The 22,615-nt window shown below is 50.8% G+C and overlaps 2 protein-coding genes across 2 annotated transcripts in view; both read left to right on the top strand.

The window, feature by feature from the left end:
- Positions 1-6,305, top strand: part of Usp36 (ubiquitin specific peptidase 36) — a 28,552-nt gene extending 22,247 nt beyond the window's left edge. The window contains exons 15-20 of the mRNA XM_051159150.1: positions 880-1,443; positions 2,365-2,561; positions 3,001-3,102; positions 3,588-3,703; positions 3,931-4,082; positions 6,048-6,305. Of these exons, the coding sequence (XP_051015107.1) occupies positions 880-1,443; positions 2,365-2,561; positions 3,001-3,102; positions 3,588-3,703; positions 3,931-4,062 (1,111 nt within the window). The 3' untranslated portion in view covers positions 4,063-4,082; positions 6,048-6,305. The remainder of the gene's footprint in view (positions 1-879; positions 1,444-2,364; positions 2,562-3,000; positions 3,103-3,587; positions 3,704-3,930; positions 4,083-6,047) is intronic.
- Positions 6,306-18,375: 12,070 nt separating this feature from the next.
- Cyth1 (cytohesin 1) overlaps positions 18,376-22,615 on the top strand; it is an 80,858-nt gene continuing 76,618 nt past the window's right edge. The window contains exon 1 of the mRNA XM_051159144.1: positions 18,376-18,506. Coding sequence (XP_051015101.1) covers positions 18,485-18,506 — 22 coding nt within the window. The 5' untranslated portion in view covers positions 18,376-18,484. The remainder of the gene's footprint in view (positions 18,507-22,615) is intronic.

The raw sequence follows: 22,615 nt of genomic DNA, 5'->3' as shown, positions 1-22,615 counted from the left end.
GTGCTTCCTTGGCATGCCCAAGGTTTTTGGTTCAATTTTCAGCACTACAAAAAAAATTTTAAATGCCTGTAGCAAGAAACAGAAATGCATTGCTTTTATTAACTCTGATTTTTAGGTTGGAATTTGGAGCTGGTGAGGTGGCTCCTTGGTTAAGAGCACCGTCTGCTCTGCCAGAAGCCCATTCCTGTGTCTGCTCTGCCAGAGGCCCATTCCCAGCAACGCATGGCGGCCTCATGTGACCACCTGTAAAAAAGGGATCCAGTGCACTCAAACATAAATGAATTTAAAACAAACAAACCAACCAAAAACAGCCAGGTAGTGGTGGCACATACCTTTAATCCCAGCACTTGGGAGGCTGATCTCTGTGAGTTCGAGACCTGGTCCACAGAGCAAGGGCAAGCCATCCAGGACCACACAAAGAAACCCTGTCTCAGGGGCTGGGGCAATGGAATTTGTGCTTGTGTGTCTAAGAATTACAGAGACAAAGTAACTTTTAAAATTCCATGGTGAGCCAAATGTGGTGGCATACTAATCCCAGCACTCAGGGAGACAGAGGCAGGTGGAACTCTGCAAGTTCAAGACCAGCCTGGTCTACAAAGCCAAGGCTACACAGAGAAACCCTGTCTCGAAAAACAAAACAAAAAATTCTATGGTGAGCCAGGAATGGTGGCACTTACCTTTAATCCCTGCACTTGGAAGCAGAAGCAAACAGATCTCTCTGAGTTCCAGGCTAGTCTGGTCTGTGTAGCAAGCTCCAGTCCAGCCAGAGCCACACAGGCCTTGTCTCTAGCCCCAGTTTCCCACCACACTCTAAGGTGTGAGGGGAGGTGGGTGAGGTCAGCGGAAGAATGACAACTTTCCCTGTGCCCACTGTCACAGGGCTGTCGCACCTGCTCCCCGGCCATCTGCCCTCCTGAAGCATCCTGTCAACCCCCACTCTGCATCACTGTCCAGTAGTAGCGCCAAGCCCTTAGGGACACCAGAGCCACAGAGCTGCTGCTCCTCTGCCTGGACACCCCCGCCAAAGGTCAACGGACACTTCACGCCCCAGTTATGCCGGCTGCCAGAGGTCAGTGAGGCCCCGCACAGTCTCCCCAGGAAGAGGAAAAAGACCCCCGATGGAGATCCCCAGAGACCAGCCATAGACACACACCTCCCACAGTGCCCCGGGGGCACACCTGCATCAGCACGCAGGAAGAGAAAAAAGAAGAAGTGTCTGGAGGAAGTGGCTGCCACAGCTCCCCAGCAGGAAAGCCAGTCTCAGGGCCAGCCTTGGAGTCCCAGGGGCTGGAAGGAAGAGGGTACAGAGCCCCAAATAAATGGCCATCAAGTGAGTCACATCCTGGACAGTCACCATGTGAGCAGCAGGAAAAGGAGGAAGAGGAAAAGATCAGAAGGACTCAACCAGGAAGCCACCCAGTCCCAGGGCCCGCTGGAGCGCAGGTAAGAACATGGCTGGATGTGCTGTGCCTTCCCAAGTGGTGTGGGCTTATTTAGTGCTGGCCTGGACCTGTGCAGTGGCCCCGTGTCAGTGGGTGCCAGTTTCCATCACAGCATAAGAAAGGCTTAGGACAGGCTATGTGGTTAGGTAAGGTTGCAGCAGCATATGTGTGCAGTGTACCTGCACTGCATAGAGCACGAGGGACCAAGCAGTTAGTATCTTTGGTGTTGTGCTGAGTGTGTCACTATGGACAAGTGTCACACAGCACAGCCAACTCCTCAGCTCAGTGTGGAAGGACTCACCATCACACAGCACTGCAAATGGTCCTCAGGCACGTTGAGGTGGAGCTCTGGTTTTTATTTGTTTATTTGTCTTCTATACATTGGTGTGAGGGTGTCTGATCTCCTGGAACTGGAGTTACAAATGATTGTGAGCCTCCACGTGGATGCTGGGAATTGAACCAGGGTCCTCTGGAAGAACAGCCAGCCCTACTTTTTTTCTAAGTGTTTCCGGTTTTGTTTTGTTTTTTTTGTTTTGTTTTGTTTTGTTTTGTTTTCCCTTTTTGTGTGTGTGTGTGTGTGTGTGTGTGTGTGTGTGTGTGTGTGTGTGTGTGTGTACACGTACATGTATGTGCACGTGTGTGGAGGTCAGAAGACAATTTGTAGTCATTAATTCCCTCCTTCCACTATGGAGGTTCATTTGTTACATGTGTGTGTGCATGTGAGCACGCTTGCACACCAGGGAATATGTGTAGTGGACAACTTGAGGGAGATCAAAGTCAGCTCAGCAGGCTTGGTACCAAGTTCCTTTAATAGCTGAGCTATCTCACAGTCTTGTGTGGTGGAGTTGTCATGCCTCGGGGAGCACACTCTTGCCTGCAGTGTGTCTGGAAGGCTGACTGGCCCCTCCCTGGCTCCCCTCAGCTGCTCCTCTGCAAACCACTGTGAGCCTGAGGCCAGAACAGAGTTACTGAGGAAGAAGAAAAGAAGAAAAAGAAAGCATGAGTCACAGCAGGAGGAGGAAGAAAAGGAGCACCCAGAGAGCCAGAGGAGCCCGAGGCCCAATCTCACCCCAGGTGCTGAGCTGAGTGTGAATGGCCATCTTTCCAGTGAACGCTTGGGTAAGGACTCCTGCTAAGAGCCACAGAGGTGGCAGCTTACCTCAGTGCAGGCCACTAGGAGCAGTAGGCACAGATACCTAAGACATGGTGGCAACAGTATATAATCCCAGAGCTCTGACAGACAGAGCTGTAGTCTAGCACCCATGCAGCTCGCCGTTCTGGGCCTACTCACAAAAGGGCGGCCGAGGTCCTGTTCTTCCCAGGAGGGCAAGCACAGGCCTCCAGAGCACAGGCCTGTGGGGAACTTTAAGGTCCTGGTTTTGTGTCAGATCGAGCAAGGGGATCTGTGTTCTGGCTGTTTGTTGCTTTATTTTCTCACAAATTGACTTGGACAGTGGAGTAAGATTACCACTAGAAAGTGACCATCTGCTGGCACCAATTACCAGGATGTGTGATTGTTTGTTCAGTGGTTTGATTTTAGCCTGTTCTCTGGTTACAGGCCTGGGACACGCGCCTCTCATTGCTTGGAACAGAGATAAAGAAGCTGACGTGGTCCAGGAGTTGCTCCGAGACTCATCTGATACGGCTTATGGGAAAAAAGGTGTGGCTCTGAGGCACTGCCTTATTTGGGTTGTCGGGGAGGTGGGTCCTGGTGTGCTGTGAGGTGTGGCGCACTACACTGCCCAGGCTTAAAAACTCAAAAACAGTTGTTGAATATGCTTTAACCTGTGGCACAAAGGCAGATTCTGTTCAGATCCAAAAGATCTGAGGCCCAAGAGCAGGACAAAGTGGGGAGCCCAATCCCAGGTCAGCTGAGCAGGCGCCTGGTCCCCGGTGCAGAAGGCCAGGGCGCCAGCGCTCCTAGTATTGGCAGGCTTGGAGCACAAGGTTTGAAGTGAGAGGTTACAGAGGCGTTTGCCGTTGGGATGGGAGCACACAGTGGTCACACCCTTGGGTCATGTGTCCTTCCCTTTCAGGGTTCTGACTGTCTCTTAGAGTAGATGGGCCCTGGTGGTAGCTGAGTCCTGAGGAGAGTCTGCAGGGTGACTGGGACCCAGGGGTGCTGACGGAACGTGTCTTGTGCAGTTTTGACCTGGGATGGTGAGCCTTCGGCCGTCAGTCAGGATGCTATCAAAGACAGCAGATTGGCCCGGGCCCACACTGTGCTTGACAACTGGGACGAAGAGTTTGATCGAGGGAAGGTATGGTGGCCATTGTGGCCATAGGCTTGGGGCAGCAGGTGGCTGTGGTTCGTGTGAGCTCTGACCGCTGTTTGTAGTGCAGTCATGCACAGAGCAGCTGCGGGCAGGCATGACAGTGCGGATGGTGGGAACCTCCCTCAGGGTGAAGTACATGGCACATGGCACATGCCACATGTGTGTTGAAGGAGTCCTCTCTGGGAACTGTGACACTGTGATTCTTGTTGTAGGAAAAGAAAATTAAAAAGTTGAAGAGAGAAAAGAAGAGGAACTTCAATGCCTTCCAGAAGCTTCAGAGTAGACGGAACTTTTGGTCTGCGACTCATCCTGCTAAGGTCACCAGCCTCAGCCATCGCCGCTGAGCTTGCTGCGATTGTTAGAGGTCAGCTTGGGGGTGTCTACTTGCTGTGTGTAGTGATGGGCTCTGTATGTATCTATGGTATATGTCTATATATATTGTGTGTGTGTGTGTGTGTGTGTGTGTGTGTGTGTGTTGGTGTGTACCTCTGTATTGTATATCTGTCTCGGTGTTGGCTGATGTGTGTGTATCTGGTGTGCCGTGCATATAGCATGTGTACTTTCTGGTGTATGTGTTGGTGTGTGTGGTTATCTGTAGAATTACGGCATTAGTGGGGCCTTTCTAATACCCGCCCTAGCTCCCAAGTAATGACAGAGCCCCATCACATTCCTTCAGCAAGCCCCAGCTCTGTAACTGGCCAGATACTTATCTGTTGTAACCCAGATGTGCTTGTCTGGCTGCCTGCCAGCCACCTGCCCTTTTACCTGCCATCTCAGTCTCACCTTGGCCTTCTGCTGTGACTCTGTCCTCAAGGTGACTCTTCCTCCTATCTCCCTTCTCTCTTCCTCCTCTGGTCCCTAACCCTGCCCTCCTCCCCTCCCCAGACTGGGGATGGAAGTCCCACCTCCTGCCTCTCTTCCTCCTCTGGTCCCTAACCCTGCCCTCCTCCCCCCTCCCCAGACTGGGGATGGAAGTCCCACCTCCTGCCTCCTCCGCCCAGTCATTGGCTCTTCCGCTTCTTTATTTTTTTCTTTTCTTTTCTTTTTCTTCTTTCTTTTATTTTTTCCTTTCGTTGTTTTTTTGTTTGTTTGTTTGTTTTTTGGTTTTTTGAGACAGGGTTTCTCTGTGTAGCCTTGGCCATCCTGGACTCACTTTGTAGACCAGGCTGGCCTCGAACTCACATCGATCCACCTGCCTCTGCCTCCCGAGTGCTGGGATTAAAGGCATGCGCCACCACGCCCGGCTCGTTGTTTGTTTTTTGAGACAGGGTTTCTCTGTGTTATCTTGGCTGTCCTGGACTCGCTTTGTAGACCAGGCTGGCCTCGAACTCACAGAGATCCACCTGCTTCTGCCTCCTGAGTACTGGGATTAAAGACTTGTGCCACCACGCCCGGCCTCAGATAACTGGGGAGTACTTTTTTTTGTTATTGTTGTTGATTGTTTTTCAAGACAAGGTTTCTCTGTGTAGCCTTGGTTGTCCTAGACTCGCTTTGTAGACCAGGCTGGCCTCTGCCTCCTGAGTGCTGGGATTATGGGTGTAGGTTAATTGTGGAGTAATTTAAATAACATTGAGACCAGAATTTTTTCAAATAAGTGATAATGCCCATGTGCAACGAGATCTTGCATCTGAATACACAGTGTGTGGCGCCTGTGCCACCTCGGTACTGAGTCAAGGCCGAGGGACTGTGGATTTAACACATAATAGGTCCTTCATGCTAAGAGAGCGGCGGCTTTTATTCAGCATCCAAAGAGCCTTTTTATAGGCAGCAAAACAGGAATGCCACTCGCAGATGAAATCCCTCAAGAGGTGATTGCGCACACGAGGGAAAGTCCCAAGGAAGGGCAGGGTGCGTTCTCAGAGCGGTCACCATGACTAGCTGACCAACATAAGCCCAGACACGGAAGCCGCTAAAAACAGGACATGCAACAGCAAGGCAGGCAGGCAGCCCAGTCGGGCCTGGTTCGCACAACAGTGCACAAGACCATCCCCCAGCATTTATCTGTGGTGCTTGTCTTGTGTGCTTCTGGTGTGTGCTATGGTATGTGTACCTAATATGTATGTGGCATGGGTGGTCATAGTATGTATGGTGCTTGTGATAATTTGATACTTGTGTTCTGTCTTGTGTGTGTGTTTGTAGTGTATCTCTCTGGTGTGTGTGGTGCGTGCGTGCGTGTGCGTGTGTGGTGTCTTGCATGTCTGGTGTATATGCTTTTGGTGCATGTGTCTTATGTCTGTGGTGTGTACTAGTTATTTGTAGGTGTGACTGACTATGTCTTTTGAATGATCTGGGGATGTAATAGAATTGTCATGGTCTCTCTTCTCAGCAGGACGACCAGTGTGCCTGTGCCACAGCATCCCAGAGCTGCCATATCACATCCTTGGGACTGTCCACTTGGACTGAGGAGTAGCCTTGTGCAGACTACACTGCACTGTGAGCCTGCCAGGTGGAGGTTCCTGGTCCCACTGTTCACAGATGATGCATTGTAGCCCTGGCACTTCAGCTCAGAGCCTCTGGTGGTTTCATGATGAACCTCACAAGAGAAAGCCTGGCCTGTGGAGACATCCTCCTAATGGACCCTGGGGTCTAGGCATCGATTCTGGTCTGGGGCTGTCAGAGACAAGGGACTGAGGCCAGCATCTCTTAGTAATGTCCTTCACTCAGGATGGTGGCATGTTGGCGGTGCCTGTTCTGGAGCTGTCCTGTGGCTTTCCTCTCAGAGGGGCCTCTGTGTGACTGACTGTCAGTTGCAACAAGGAAGAACCCTGGTGACTGCACTGTCCCCACCCCCAACCCCAGAGCGCATCTTCGTGACAGAGCACCACACCTTGTAGATGGCAGCAGCCGCTGGTGATGGGAGAGCCCCGAAATGTGTGCCAGCGCCTCTGCTTCAGGGCTGCCGCCCTGTCCAGGAGACTTCATTGGGCTTCTACATTTGCCATAACCTGGGGGTCTCTGTCAAGGTGGCGGTATTTAGAGACGAATTCTCCAATATTTTACAACTTATGATAAAACATTTATTTTTGACCAGGCCTGTGGCTACCAGTAGCAATATGTTCCCTTCATATGCACACACTGGCTTCATTTGCTCAATTTTGTGAGTGCTTTGAAATTGAAACAATTGCCTTCCCTGTCTTCTCAAGCTGCAAGGAAAGACAGCACCCGGGAGATGGAAGGTACCAGAACTTTCTTCCTCGTGGGTGCATCTCTTTTTCCCCAGAGTCCTAGGCTGTTCTGGGCTGGCTCTTCAGTCCAGGCCTCTGGGGTGTGGTGGGCTGCCTTGTCAGTTCCATGGGTAGCATTTGTTCAGCTGCCAGCTCAGGGCCTCACTTGCTACGTATGTAGCATGGAGGTAAGGTCATGGTACCATGCGGGTTGTTCCCTTTCTGTTTGCTTCCTTCCCTTTGGAAATAAAGGGAGGAGCAGTAGTTCATGGTGGGTCTGCTGGTTGAGTCTGCCAGCCAAATGTGATCTGTTTGTGTGGGTGGGGTTGTGGATATCATGTCCAGGAGTGGTGTGGCCTTCACCTGTTGTCTCGGAGGGAGGCAGGCACCTCCATGGGTAGAATTGTCATTTCTCATGAGGTGTTGTCATTCCTTTCTGTAGCAGCTGCTTCCTGGGCACATTCGGTTTTTCCTACGACATTCTCTAGTTAAAAGTCATAGCTCTGCCAGCACAGAACTGATCTGTCTCCTCTAGATCGGTTCCTCGTTTTGTCCACTAGATTATGCATTGTCAAATCTCTTTGGGGGAGTGCCACTGCCTCTTGGGCAGTCACGATCCCTGTCTGCCGTCCTGACTCTTCGCGGCGTGTGTTGCTGTCAGTGCAGGCGAGTCCTTTCCTTCCTTAAGAGCAGGGACAGAATGAGGTCTTGGTGACGTGTACTGACATAAATGACTGAAGCTCTTCTAAGAGTGGTCATTTTGTTGGATAAAATCAAATCAGCTTGAACTTTGCGCTCGGCAGTAGATATGGTTCAGGCCCACGTGCAGAGGGCACCTCCCTGGTGTTTCCGTTCTTGCTCACCTGCCTGTTTTCATCCCTCGTCCTTGTGTGGCTGCATCTGTATGTGTACAGGGATCCCCATATCGTCCACTTCTTCAGGGGCCCCCAGATATTGCCACGATCTTGGTGCAATAAAGTAATGCGTTACTTGTGATTCCTTTCTGTGTCTGCCTTTTCCTTTCACTTTTACCTTTTCCTTTTCCTTTTCCTTTTAAAAAGATGTGTCCCGCTGTGGCCAGGCTGCCTCCCCACGCCAGGTGGACAGGTTTTCATGCTATACTCTGAGGTGGCCATCCACAGCTGGCCTGGGGGCCACCACGGCCATCCACAGCTGGCCTGGGGGCCACCACGGCCATCCACAGCTGGCCTGGGGGGCATCACGGCCATCCACAGCTGGCCTGGGGGACATCACGGCCATCCACAGCTGGCCTGGGGAGCATCTTGGTCATCCACAGCTGGCCTGGGGGGCATCACGGCCATCCACAGCTGGCCTGGGGGGCATCACGGCCATCCACAGCTGGCCTGGGGGGCATCACGGCCATCCACAGCTGGCCTGGGGGGCATCACGGCCATCCACAGCTGGCCTGGGGGGCATCACGGCCATCCACAGCTGGCCTGGGGAACACTGTTGTTTGAGCCTAGGAGTTAGGGGCCATTTTGAGCAATGTACTAAGATCTTATCTCACAATATTTTTTAAAATAAAGGATTTAAAGGTTTATTCTTGGTTCTGTAAACTTTGGGGGTAATATTAAGTGAATACTGGAGAGCGCAGACGCAGAGCATGGTTACACCACAAGGAGGCCTGCTCTTGGTTTTACTCAGGGTGTGAGATTGCCTCATGGAAGGCAGGAGGGCAGGACAAGGATTTGGATCTGAGTTTGACCGATATGCTGGTGGAGAACATTGTCAACCGTCTGCTGTGGGGCACGGTGGAGACAAAGAACGCTGATGACAAGCTGTAGGACAGCCCCACCAGAATCCAACCGCGGGGCCCAGTTTACCTGGCTTCCCTATAGAACATGGACGACGACTTCCCACCTTTCTGCCAACCCTCCCACAGCGGGCACGCTCCAGCAACTCCTGAGACCCCCAAGTCCATGTGCAGTTAATGGCAAAACCACGCAGAGCCTTCTGGGAAGTACAGAGGGGCATAACAGATGGACAAGAGCCCAGAGATGCTCCTCAACCCATCCTCCAGTGGGGTGTCAGCTGTGGACTGAGCCGATTCCGAGGGTCTTTCGCAAGTAGCCTCAGCTCTGACACTGCCTGTTACATTCCAAGGACAGCGTAGTACAATACCACATGGCTCACGTCAACATAGTCCCTTCTGACCCAGTGGTGGCAGTGTGACGGCAGCTCCCCCGGCCACAGCATGGTGAGAAGGCACTTGTGGTTTTGCTCAGCAGAACATCTGCCCTGAAAGTTGGTAACAGGTCCCTCCAAGATACCCATGAGCAAAGAGGTCCAGTCAAGAAAGCTGCCCTTTGAACCTACAGTTCAGGGCTGGACAGGGGCTAGAGCAGAAGCCGCTTCCTGTTAGGTCTTTAGGCTTTAGGTCTTCTAAAAGCTGTGCGTGAGATGAGGCCACTGCTGGCCACAAACCAGAGGAGCCCAGGCAGCGGTTTGACACTACTGGGCCACACTTTTATTGACACTTTTCCAAACCCTGGCTGCCTCTGGTATGCGTGTGAAGCCAAGCTGATGACTTGCTAACAGCAAAAGGTTCCACCACTGGGGATCACAAGGATGGAGAAGGGTGTGGCCAGTTCTACCGGAAGAGCCTCAGGGAAGGACAGTGTGAGAGTGTTGACATGGGGTCAGCCTGGGCTCCTGGGATAACTCCAGGCAGTGATAAAGGTGACTTAGGCAGGCAGGACTGGCTAACCTAGTCTGACTGGCCTCTTAGACACCTGAGTTGACAGTGTCTGCACCTGGAGAGGGGTGGAGGCCAAGGTGGCTTCCAGCCTAGAGCTAAGGGGCAGAGAGACCCACACACTGTATTCATTACTTTTCTTGTGACAAAGTGCCAACAAAAGCAACTTAAGGGGTTTGTTCTGGCTCCCTGAGCTTACAGTCCAGCCTGACAGGGTGGCAAGAGCACGGAGGCAGCTAGTCACAGTGTGTCTCCCCTCAGGAAGCAGAGATGAATGCCGCTGCAACCCAGGGCCTCAGCCTATGGAATGGTGCCGCCCACAGAGTGGGTCTTCTCACCTCAGTAAACCCAATCTAGAAACTTCATCACTGGCATGCCCAAGATGTGTCTCCTGGGTGATTTTAGACTTGTCAAGCTGCCTCTCCTAACCACTGCATGGGTGAACTGATGCCACTGACACTGTTGTTCATCCTCTCTGGAAATCTGCTGTGGCCTGCAGCCACAGGAAGAGGTACCTCTATGGGGTGGACTAGGCTCCCACTTTGTCTTCCATGCAGGGGTAGGCCTTGCTCCCTTCATGTCCTGCCTGCCTCACTCCTTTCTGTTGCCCTCACCCAAGATCTCATGTCGTTGCCCTCCCCCTGGGGTTCCTCTCATCCACCATCCAGGGAGAGCCAGTGGGCACGCATGGATTTCACATAGCTCGAGTGGCTCTGTGGGGTCATCTTGCTTACAGGTTTATGGTCTGCCCCTTTGATCTGTGCTTGCTCCTGCAGTTGGCTACGGTCTCCGACTTCGGCCAGGAGACCCTCCACTTTGTCCTCTTGCACGCATGCACACATCTGTCATGAACACGTGTTCTCACTGCCTTAGGTCAGGGACCAGCTCCTTCCCAGCTCGCCAACCAGAGGCAAGTTACTTAGGCCCAGCGCTTCCTCAAGGACAGATCCTGCGACTGGTTCCAGTTTTGCCAAGGTTGAGGTCAGATTCAACTGACGTGTTTGTTTGTTTTTGTTTCAACACAAGGTTTCTCTGTGTAGCCCTGGAACTTACTCTGTAAACCAAGCTTCCCCTAGAACTCAGAGGTCCACCTGCTTTTGCCTCCCAAGTGCTGGGCTGAAGGCATGTACCACCGCTGCTCAGCTGGACTGAGGTTTTTCTTTCTTTTCTTTTCTTTCTTTCTTTCTTTTTTTTAAAATAATTTATCATTTTATGTGCTTTGGTGTTTTGCCTACATGTATGTCTGTTGGTGTCAGATCTTGGAAGATCTTGGGGTTACAGACAGTTGTAACTGCCATGTAGGTGCTGGGGATTGAACCCAGGTCCTCTGGAAGAGCAGTCAGTGAGCTATCTCTCCAGCCCTGGGCTGAGGTATACAATCATGGCTTGCTCTCAGAAAGGCTAGGAATCCAGGTCCAGGTGTAACGGGGTCAGCATTACCATTATGTCCCCTGCGTTTTACTCCTCTAAAACGCAGGGATAGAGGCACCCTGCATCACCATTGTCACTCTGGGTCCTCTCTGCTTGCTTTCAGTGCTCTTCTCCTTCCTTTAGGAGGTTGATCTTTGCTGCCAATAGAAGCCCCATATGCATGAGAAGTGCAGCCAGGCTCTAGGTACCAGAGTGGCTTCTACAGCTGGGAACCTTCTCACAGCGGCCAGGTACAGAACATGTACTTGCTATGAGATGCCTGGGACTTTTACTTTTTTTTTTTTTTTTTTTTTTTTTTTAAGATTTATTTATTATTATGTATACAGTGCTCTGCCTACATGTACACCTGCAGGCCAGAAGAGGGCATCAGATCACATTATAGATGGTTGTGAGCCACCATGTGGTTGCTGGGAATTGAACTTATGACCTCTGGAAGAGCAGTCAGTGCTCTTAACCTCTGAGCCATCTCTCCAGCCCCGGGACTTTTACTTTCAACAATGTTATTTTCTTAGCTATATTTTTTGGTTATGTTAATTTATTTGGGACAGGCTCTTACTAGATAGCCCTGGCTGACTTGGAACTCAGAGGCCAGAAGAGGATATCAGATATTCTGGAACTGGAGTTACTGGTAATTGTGAGCCTCCACACGGGTGCTGGTCCTCTGTAAGAGCAAGGAGTCGCCAGTGCTCTTAGCCACGAGCCATCTCTGCAGCCTTTAATGACTATTTCCAAATGAATCTAAACCTTTGTCACCCCAAGCAAGAGTGGACATTGTTAAAATATACCTTGCATGATTTGGCTTTTATTTTTGAATTACAACTTTGTTTTGTGGGGGGTAGACACAATGCCATGGTGCACGCAGGAAGGTTAGAGGACAGTTGTGTGGGAGTCAGTTCTCTCTTCCGTGGGCTCAGGGGGATGGAACTCAAAGCCGTCTCCCCCTGCGTGTGATCCTTCTGTTCATAGAGAAGCAAGCTCTTTAAGTGTACCGCCCCCTGTACCTTGATGGGTTATTCTGACATTGTCATATGTGGTTATAGGTAAATAGTTCATGGTGTCGGGGACCTGGGGTATGGCCTTTAGCCAGGACCTAGCTTATAATGTTTGTTGAATGAGTGAACTAGAAAAGCTAGTGGAAGAAACATGGCTGTGACCATGGTTTAGACCGCTCAGGAAATAGGCAACCCCTCCCCCAGCACCAGCACACACACACAAAGCCAGGGCTCAAAGGCCTCCCTCACCTACTCGGCTTTCCTGTGCCTTCGGAGGGCCCCACCCCACCCCTTTGTCTTTTTCACACTTGAAAACATTTTGGTGAAGTCAAGCTGGAACCCGAGCGGTAATTCCTCTATCTGAAGTAAACGCCCCAATGTGGCACTCGGCCAGCTGCCTTCTGGGTGGCACAGGAACAGTTGGTGGCAGCTGGATACAATCAAGTTCCATTACAAACACATTTTAAGTGCCATTCACACACATAAGAAACTGCACGCTTTAGCAAAATAAAATCTGGGGATTTTCAAGACAAGACAATGCCTCATCTGAACCTGCACAGCCTTTTCATGCGTAAGCACCCTCTTCTTCCGAGACTCAGAGCTGGCGAATGCAGCCCATGCTGGCTCCTGGCTAAGCGTGGGGTCTCTGGTCCCAAATCAAAGGCCTGACCACACTTTCCACCTCGGTGGGAGAGGCCAAAGGCTCGGAAAGAGCGGCCTCTGCCTCTGCTCATTTGCATCCTTCCTTGAGTTTCAGGGAGCATGGAGGACTCCTGACAGGGTCAGGCACAGCACTGTTCATTTGATGGAGGACTCCTGACAGGGTCAGGCACAGCACTGTTCGATTATGCAGCAGGTGTCTTGATATATTTCTCAGGCCTTGCCATCCCTCCCTCTTCCAAACTTCTGGCAGTCCCCCTTGGGCTGCTGCCCGGTAAGCAATGGTTGGTCACACTTGTGTGGACGTAGCCATCTGGCGTCCTCACCTGGCCTCCATGGCACCTGCACTTATGTGCACATACCTCCACACACCATGCACATAATTTAAAACAAACATTTAAAAAGATTTCTTTATTCATCTATGTGCATGTGTGTGTGTGTGTGTGTGCCTGCATGAGTTTGTGTACCATGCACGTGTGTCAGGAGCCTGGGTGAGACTCTCTAGAACTAGAGTTACAGGCAGTTGTGAGCAGCCTGATGTGGGTACTGGGACCAACCAGAACTTGGTTCCTGTGGATGGAAGAGCAGCAAGTGCTCTTAACCGTGTGTTTCCAGCCCCAAAATAAATCTTAAAACCACAGAAACATATGGGGAACGTGCCCAAAACTGCATGGCTTCAAACAATGGCAATGTGTTCTCAGGTTTTGGAGGGCAGGTGTGGGCCTGCAGGGCTGCGTTCCCTCCAGAGCCGCTGAGGGAGGATCCTTGCCGCCTCTTCCGGTTGTTCCAGGAGATCCTTGGGCTGGCATCACTCCAGCCTCTGCACTCCTCGCATGCTTCTCCTGGCTGCCTCCGACCCACAGTCCCGCAGGACTATGGTCTGCTTTAGCGGCTTTCTCTTGATCACATCTACAAGCATGTAGTTTCCAAATAGGGTCTTGTTTGCAGGCAATGGGGGTCGGAGGGACACAACTTAAGAGACACAACTCTTTTTGTGAGTAGGACACGGCTCAAGCCGTGACCATGTGAAAAGGCTCTGTCTGGGAACCCACAGGGCTTCCCAGAAGCTCCGCTCATGTCCAGCTGTGTCCCCATCACGAGCCTAGAAGGAACCTATGTGGAATGCCTGGTTGTACAAGGACAAATGTTACCTGTATGTATATTTTGATGACAAATGTCTGAACGCTATTCTGTTTTTATTTTTTCCCTCTACTTCCACAGCTTGGAAATCATCTTGTAGCAGTGAACAGAAATCTGCCTCAATCTCTTCCCCCTCCCCCAAAAGTTGTAAACATAGTAAAGCCATTTAATACTCTTATTCTTTTTTTTTTTTTTTTTTTTTTTGGTTTTTCGAGACAGGGTTTCTCTGTGTAGCCTTGGCCATCCTGGACTCACTTTGTAGACCAGGCTGGCCTCGAACTCACAACGATCCACCTGCCTCTGCCTCCCGAGTGCTGGGATTAAAGGCGTGCGCCACCACGCCCGGCTTTAATACTCTTATTCTTAAAAAACATTATTTAATGTGCCTATGTGTGTGCCTGAGTATATGTCTGTACACCATGTGCATGTGGGTGTGAAAGGGTGTGTCAGGTCCCTGACACTGGAGTACCCGGCAGCTGTGGACTACCTGATGCAGGCGCTGGGGACTGAGTCTGCCTCCTCTCCAGGAGCAGCAAGTGCTCTTGCCAGCTAAGCCAGTTCTCTGCCCTTCACAGACGAACAACAGCCATGCCACCACAAGCATATTTTGGGCTACTGTTGCCAAATACATTATTTCTCAACTCTCGTGTTTTTAAAATTGTTGTGGAAGGCAAGGATGGATGGAAGGAGGTACTTCTTTAAAAAGTTATCAGCTGGCAGCGTCAAAGCTCTGGGTGTGCGCGCACAACCTGGAATGGCTGCAGAAACCGGGAGAGTAAGAAGGGGCGTTGTGGGGTGGGGTGGGGTGGGGAAGGAGCGATAGAGGGGGGAGTACCAGGGTGCATAGGACATGAAGGGGGAGTGGGAAAAACAGGGGTTTCTAATTAGGGAGATACATACAGAAGGAAAGAGGAGTAGGGCACAATAACAGTAAGGAATCTGAAAAAGCCGTAAGGACTACTACTATCAGCTACCTAAAACTACATATAATAGACAGTTTAAAATGAAAACATTCCATCTGGGCTGACAATTCTCCCCCACCCCAAGAGCCATCCACTAACAAAGCCCCCACCATCAGGCACGAGAAGCTGTCTTTTGAGCTGTCAAGGTTGTACGAGAGGCTCCCCAAATGCTATAGGCTGTTACTCTTAGTTACCCGCCCCCATGATAGTCCCTACTGCTGAAGAAACCATGCACCTCAGACACAGGACCCAGAGGCCCAAGAGCTGGAACTGACCTCCAAGCCACCTTGAGGACTAGCTTTCATGGTGGCAGAAGGCACCGTGCAAGCCTCCGACCTACTTAGGATACCTGTGAGCCACAGCAATGACCAGCATGGCAGGTAAACTAAGAAAGCAGTGATCGCACACATATGCTGGTGGTAACCAAAAGCTCTTTAATTTAGACTTGAGACCAGAGGGGAGTCCTGCCCCAAACTAAAAACCAATTACCCAGTGCTTGGGAAGTCATGCATCTCAGAGGAGAGCCTAAAACCATCACTTTCCTACCCCAGCATACTTCCTAACTGCATTTTAAATAACTGTCCTTATACCCATGATAAGTGTAGTTCTCATCCTAATCAAGGATATGTTTTTGTTTGTTTGTTTGTTTTGCAACAGACGGAGACCATTACAGAAAGCCACAACTAACTAAAACGCGTAGTTGTGCGATACATCTACAACAGAACTCCTACTCCAAACACTCAGGGAAGAGCAGGTGGAAAGATTGAAGACCCCAGAAGACTGGGGAGTTTGCTATAAGTTGTGTCTAGGGTCTCCTAGAAAGGTCAGAATTCAACCCATGAAGCCTCACCAACATGGATGTCTAAACATGACCCGGTCAAAGACAGCACCAATAGACATGCTAAGATGGAAGGGGAAGGTTCAGAAGGCCTCAACCCTACTCAAAGAGTTACAGGTAACTAAGGAGTACCGAGAGCGGGAGAAAGAGTCTCCCCGGGGGAAAAGCACATCAACTGGATCCCCAATACCACGTGGTCAGCCCTAAAAAACATACATACAAGTTAACATTATACAGACTGAGCAGGTTGTGTTTATATGTTTAGGAATAGGAACACACACTCACACACACACACAACAACAACAACAAAAAGGTCATGAATTTGAAAGAGCAATGGGGGAATACATGGGGGAATTTGGAGGGGGAAAGGAAAGTGAGAAATGATTTAATAATATTATATTCTCAATAAGTTTTCAAAAGAGTGACACTTACAAGAAGAGTTCCATGGTAAGGCTGTGTAGAGAAGCAATACAGTCAGACAGGTCAACTTTTCTGTTTTTCAAGATACATTACACTAAAACTTGTCAGTTGGATCAACTAGCAAAGAACATTCCATGGTGAGAAGTCTAAGGAGGCCAAGTCTATTTTGTTTTATTGGTTTTTTTTTTTTTTTTGAGACAGGGTTTCTCTGTGTAGCATTGGCTGTCTTGGACTCACTTTGTAGACCAGGCTGGCCTCGAACTCATAGTGATCTGCCTGCCTCTGCCTCCGAGTGCTGGGATTAAAGGCATGAGTCACCACACCCGGCCTATTTTTTTTAAATTAAATTTAATTTATTATTTTGTGTGTGTGGGGTTTTGTGTGCATGTATGGCTATACACTATATGCATGCAGTCCCTTGGAAGTCAGAAGTGGGCAGTTATGGATGGTTGTGAGCCACTGTATGGGTGCTGGGAACTGAACCTGGGTCTTCTGCAAGAACAAGTGCTCTTAATGGCTACACCATCTCTCCAGCTTTGCCAACCCTATTTTGATGTTCTCAAAAAATAAAATGAAAAATAAAAAAGGAAAAAAAGAAAGAGAAAGGAAAAAAGGAAAGAGGAAAGCTTTGTTCATTTTTATTTTATGTGTGTTTTGTCTGTATGTATGTGTGTGTGCCACATACCTGTCTGGTGCCTTTGGAGGCCAGAAAAAGGTATTCAGTCACCTGGCACCAGAGTTATGACAGTGGGATGTCATGTGGGTGCTGGGCACTGAACCTGGGTCCTCTGCAAGAACAGCAAGTGCCCTTAACTGCTGAGCCATCTCTAGAATCCCATCTTTTTCTTCTTGTTGATATTTATTTTATGTATGCAAGTGTAACCATTTCTGGTGGCTTACAGCCACCTCTATCTCTAGCTCCATGGGATCTGATGGCCTCTTCTGGACTTCATGGGTAGCTTCATACACATACCTATATACACAGAGGCATTCACACACACACACACACACACACACACACACACACACACACACACACACTTAAAAAAGATCTTTACAAAATAAGGTCTTGTTTTCTCCACCTCCCGTTTCGTCTCCCTTTGTTTCCCCTATACGTCCTCGTAGGACAGTGTGTGACACCCACGGCAGCACACACAGGTGCAGACAGAAGGTGGAGCATTGAGGGATTTAAATGCACAGAAGTTGCACAGAGATTCTGAGCAGTTGCCTAGGTTGGCACCCCTGGGCGAGGAAGGACTGCTGCAGTCCACCCGGAAGGTCCCACTAGGGAAGGCCTGACTCCCCTACTTCACCCGTGCTTGGTCTCACCCCTTTGTGCCACAGAAGCCCGGAGATTGCCATGAGCTCTCTGGGCAGTGACTTGCTGAGGAGGGGGATCTGTGGAGGGAGGAGGCTAGCTCTGGGGGTGCCATGCTGCAGCCCTGAGATTTCAAGTCTTTGTTTCAGTGAGGAAGACCTCCCAGCCCTAAACTTCCCAGTGTCTCCTTTGGCCCTATTTGTACATTCTTTTGCTGTAGTTTGAGAGTTTTTTGTTTTGTTGTTGTTGTTGTTTTGTTTTGAGGTACAGTTTCTCTGTTTTGTCCTCCTGTCTCAGTGTCCAGGGAACAGGCAGGCACCACTACTCAGGCCTTTCTGGACCTTAATGGGGTAAGAAGGGTTGCATGGTGTACTGGGGGCCATCTTGGACAGGGACCTGCCACCTGGTGAGCCCCCAGCCCACGTGTGTGACCTTCTGAGTCTTTGGGAATTAGTTTTCTCCTTTCTCCTGGTCTCTGGGATGCAACCTAGGGCTTCTCACATGCTAGGCAAGTGCTCTGTCATGGGGCTGTGGTCCTTGCCCTAAGTGACACTTGTCGAGACTTCAAAGGTCAGGGTGTTTCCAAGGGCCTTTCCAGAGCATTAGTTGCTCCTTAACTCTTATTAATTCTGCAGAGACCTCCTGCCGAGTAAATGCCTTAACCTCCACAGGAGCAGCCCCTGGCTGAGAATGCATTCAGCTAGTGTTGCCACCTACCCTTCAGTGGCACCACGACCTTGGATCTCTGTGTCACCCTGGGGTCGGGACTGCTGGCCTGGCCAGAAAGCCACGCCCGCGGCCTACGCACGCTTGTGAAACTCGAAACCCGAAACTCTGCACCGCCCCGCGGAGAGTGAGGGGCGGTGCTTAAAAACAAAGGCGTGGTTTAGGGCGGGGGGGGGGAGTCACATAGGCCGCGCGTGCGCTTTCGTTGTGGGCGGGACCTTGTGCCGGGGGGGCGGGGGCTTCTGGCGGCGCATGCGCAGGCGCGTGCTGGGCAGTGCGGGCGCGGCGCGGGGGGCGGGGCTCCGGGTCCCAGAGCTCGTCGGAGGCGAGCTGGTGTCGGGCAGGACTCGGGCTGCGGGAGGTCAGTGGCGGTCGGGGGCCGGAGCGGTCGCCGGCACCATGGAGGACGACGACAGCTATGGTGAGTGGCGCCGGTCCGCTGCCCCTTCGTGCGCTTCCGCCTGCGCCCGGTGTCCCTGGGACTGGGCGCGGGGCGCGGAGCTCTGGATGGGCGGCAGTGCGAGGGCCCGGGGGTGACTGGTCAGGGGCTCTCGGGCCTGAGGGTCGCCGGGGCTGAGGGTCACCTGGATCTTAGGCTCTCCGGGAACTGATTGTCACCTGAGCCTGAGGGTCTCCGGGAACTGAGTGTCACCCGGGCCTGAGGGTCTCCGGGAACTGAGTGTCACCCAGGCCTGGGGGGTCCGGGGCAGGGGTCGCCGAGGCTGAGGGCGCCTGCGGGTGGTGGTGCTGTTAAACCGCGTATGAGCTACTCCAGCCTGAGGGTCCCTAGGGCTGATGGTTTCTGAGTCTGAGGGTCCCGGGTGTTAAAGGGTCTTCGGGACGTGGGTAACCGGGGCGCTGAGGGTCGCCAGAGTCATCAGGATGCTGAGGAGCCCCGGGGCGCGCCGAGGGGCGCCCGGGCCGGGTGACTGGGGACGGAGTCTCCGAGGCGAGTCGCCTGCGGCTTGTCACCCACTTGGCAGGCGCAGCGAGCGGCCGCGGGAGCCACACGCCCGGCCTGCGTTCCTAGTAGTTTCCGGCTCTCCGGAGTGTTAGAAGTTACGTGCCCCATCCAGTTCTTTGTTTCGAGATGAACCCGGAGTGGCCTGACCAGAGCCTCCTTGCCGGGGATGTCGGCCAGGGTTGCATTGTGAATTAGCTCCTAATCCCCAGTCTGTCAGCCAGGACCTGACCACACTTGGCAAGGAGGTCAAGTATGAGCTGTTGCCTGAAGGTAGGTGTCGGTAAGGACACCAATCCACAACCTCCATCCGGACAGAAGCGTTCGGAGTCTCCCGAACTAACCTTGCTGTTGGTGGTCAGCCAGGGCTCTGGTCCCTCAGAGCGTCTGCAATCTCAGGAGTTGTAGAAAGTTGTTTGAAATGGTTGATTTTAAGTGGTTGTTAGCATTGTTTCCAAGAGGAACGGAAGAAGGGTGGCAGGCAGAGCAAGTGGCGAACTTTTCTGGTTTGGCAGGGAAGTACAGATCAAGAGCGTAACATGCTTATGGGGTTTTAATGGAACCAAACTCTGGCTTATTTATTGCCTCACGGGCACCATTGCCCCCTGATATCAAAATGCCAAAAGGGACGCATGTTAGATCTTTGCAGGTAAGCGCTTAGATAACGCTGACCTGGTGAGGAGCTTATGGCTAACAACTCTGGCTGGCTTGGGATGTGTGGACTCTGTGTTTCCCTGAATGTTAGAGGAAGAAAGGCCAGCCTTTGCTGCCTTCCAGGTAAAAGCAATGTGTGCCTTCCTTTGTGATTGAGAAGCAGTGGCCTGCTGGTAGGCCCCAAGAAAGAGATTGTTGAGTTTCTTTGGACCCTCTGGGTTTTTTTTTTTTTTTTTTTTTTTTTTTCCTGCTGCTGGAAACCTTCTTGGGCTCTACCTCCTGCTCTTTTCTCTCCCTCCTGTCATCTCTTGTCCCTGGATCCCAGGGTTCTGCCATGCTTTGTCCTTATCCTCCCCTGGTGTTCTTGCCTGCTGGGGGAGGCAAGAGGCTCCTGTTGTGTGCTTTGACTCAGGCATGACTTGTGCTTGGAAGGGAAAATGGAAGCCGAGTGTTTTAGTTCCTGTTACTGCTGTGAATGGAGGCCTCAAACCCAAATTTACTGGGTAGTTCTGGGGGTCAGAAGTCCAAATCAGGCCATACTGGGCTGGTAGTAAGATTCCGTTTGGGCAGATGTTCCTTTCACAGACTGGAGGGGGAAAGTTAGCTTCCTTGTCTTTCCTGGCTCTAGAGGATGCTTGCTTCCCTTGGTAGCGTCTTTCCACTTTGTCTACTGGTGGCTTTTCATGAAGTTACTTGTGTGTCACATCCACCTGGGTAATACCCTGGGGTAACCCAGGATAAGGGTTGTAGCCATCCAGAAGCTCAGCCTCCCTTTTGCCCTGTGAGGAAACACTTTTACAGATTTGAGAATTAGGACGTTCACATCTTTAACGTTTAAAAATTTTTGTTTATTTATTTATTGCGTGTGGAGGTCAGAGGGCATCTTACAGGAGGAGTTGGTTCTCTGCTTCCACTCTGCCCTTCCTGGGATCAAACTCAGGTTGCCAGTCTTGTCACCAAGTACTTTTTACCCACTGGGCCACCTCACTATCCCAGTGGGCATATTTGTGAGCCTTATTAAGAGAGTTATACAGGGTAACGAGAAGGAAGTTTATTGCCCCTCTATACACTTTCACATCTTTTTTATTTGGGAGGAGCTAGAGGGATTGAACACAAGAAAACTCCCTGAGTATAATCTAGACTAAAATGATGACACGAAGGCTGAGGCCAGCCTCCCTTTCTTCCTCCCCTGGCTCTCTCCTTCCCTCCTCTCTCTGTGTCTTCCCTCTTCCTCCTTCTTACTTTTTAAATCAGAGGAGCATATCTCCCTGTGATGCCCTGGCTGGCCTCAAACTCCTAAACTTACGTGATCCTCCTGCCTCAGCCCTGTGAATAGCGGGCACTGCAGGTGTGTTGCCTCTGCGCCTGGCCAAGCTCGCCGGTTTGGTTTGTAGTATCAGAACTACCCGCTCCCCTAAGAGTCTGTACAGAGAATTTACTTGGACCAGTTTCCACACGTTAAGAGGAAACATGTGCCGAAGATTCATGAAGCACACGTGCGTGCTCAGAGCCTCTGTAATACTTGCTTTTTAAAGAAGTAAGAATTTGCCATTTTGACAAAGGAATGTTTTAGCCAGGTTTGCCCTGTGCTTGCTCCTGTCTGCCTTTGTGTTGGGCCTTTACTGCTGTTCTTTGGGGAAATACATTCAGAGTACAGAGCTATCCATTCGGTATTAAAAATAAAACCTTTGAGCCGGGCACTGTGGCGCATGCCTGTAATCCCAGCACTCAGGGAGGCAGAGGCAGGCAGATCTCTTGTGAGTCCAGGACAGCTGGGCTGTTACATAGAGAGACCCTTTCTCCAAAAAGAAAAAGCCAAAGGCAACCAACCAAGCAAACAAAATGAAACCTTTGCAGCACAGCTCATTTATGGTATGGTAAAGGCAGAGTACAGGGCATGGAGGGTAGCTGTCAAAAGCAAACGGTGAAGCTGGGTGGTGGTGGCGCACGCCTTTAATCCCAGCACTTGGAAGGCAGAGGCCGGTGGATTGCTGTGAGTTCGAGGCTAGCCTGGTCTACAAAGCAAGTCCAGGACAGCCAAGGCTACGGAGAAACCCTGTCTTGAAAAATCCAACAACAACAGCAACAAACCAAAAAAAAAAAAAAAAAACCAAAAACCAAAACAAAACAAAAAAACCCTCCAAAAAACAAACAGTGAGGCCTGTCTTGACTACAGGCTTTTAGTATTTACCAGGCTGAGATCATTTGGTAACTGCACCTATGCAGACTGGTTGGTGTCTTTCCTGATTCTAGAAAGAACTCTGTGATGGCAGCATGGAGTTCTGCCAGACAGTACTGTTGGCCTATATGTTCAACTACTTGCGTTCAGGAAGAAAAAAAAGGTGTAAACTTAGATTTTGTATGCATCTTGTTCAGGATACAGACACTGGGCCTGACCGGGGTTGGATAGGGTTGTGAATACAGAGCCAGTTTCCTCACCGGAGCGATCTTCATCCTGCTGCACAGTAATGGCCGTCAGGCTGGGGCTTATTCCTGGATTCTGGTACCTTTTTTTGTTTGTTTGTTTGTTTGAGACAGGGTTTCTCTGTGTAGCCCTGGCTGTCCTGGACTCACTCTATAGACCAGGCTGGTCTCAAAACTACAGAGATCCACCTGCCTCTGCCTCCCGAGTGCTGGGATTAAAGGCCTGCATCGCTATGCCTGGCAACTTTAAAAAATTTTTTTGAAGCAAGGTCTCATGTGGGCTGTGTTTGCCACAAAATCATTTTGTCTTTCAGAATAGTCTTGAACTACTGATGTCCACCTCCTAAGTGCTGGGTCACACATGTGCTCAATCTCCTGATGTTCACCCCCTAAGTGCTGGGTCACATGTGCACATGCCCAGCTCAACCTCTGTTCTAAGGGTCATGTCCACATACATTTATTTATTTTATGTGTATGAGTGCTTTGCCTTT

The sequence above is a fragment of the Acomys russatus genome, chromosome 16, assembly GCF_903995435.1.
Source record: "Acomys russatus chromosome 16, mAcoRus1.1, whole genome shotgun sequence".
NCBI classification, from domain to species: Eukaryota; Metazoa; Chordata; class Mammalia; order Rodentia; family Muridae; genus Acomys; species Acomys russatus.
This window is presented reverse-complemented; position numbering and strand designations above follow the sequence as displayed.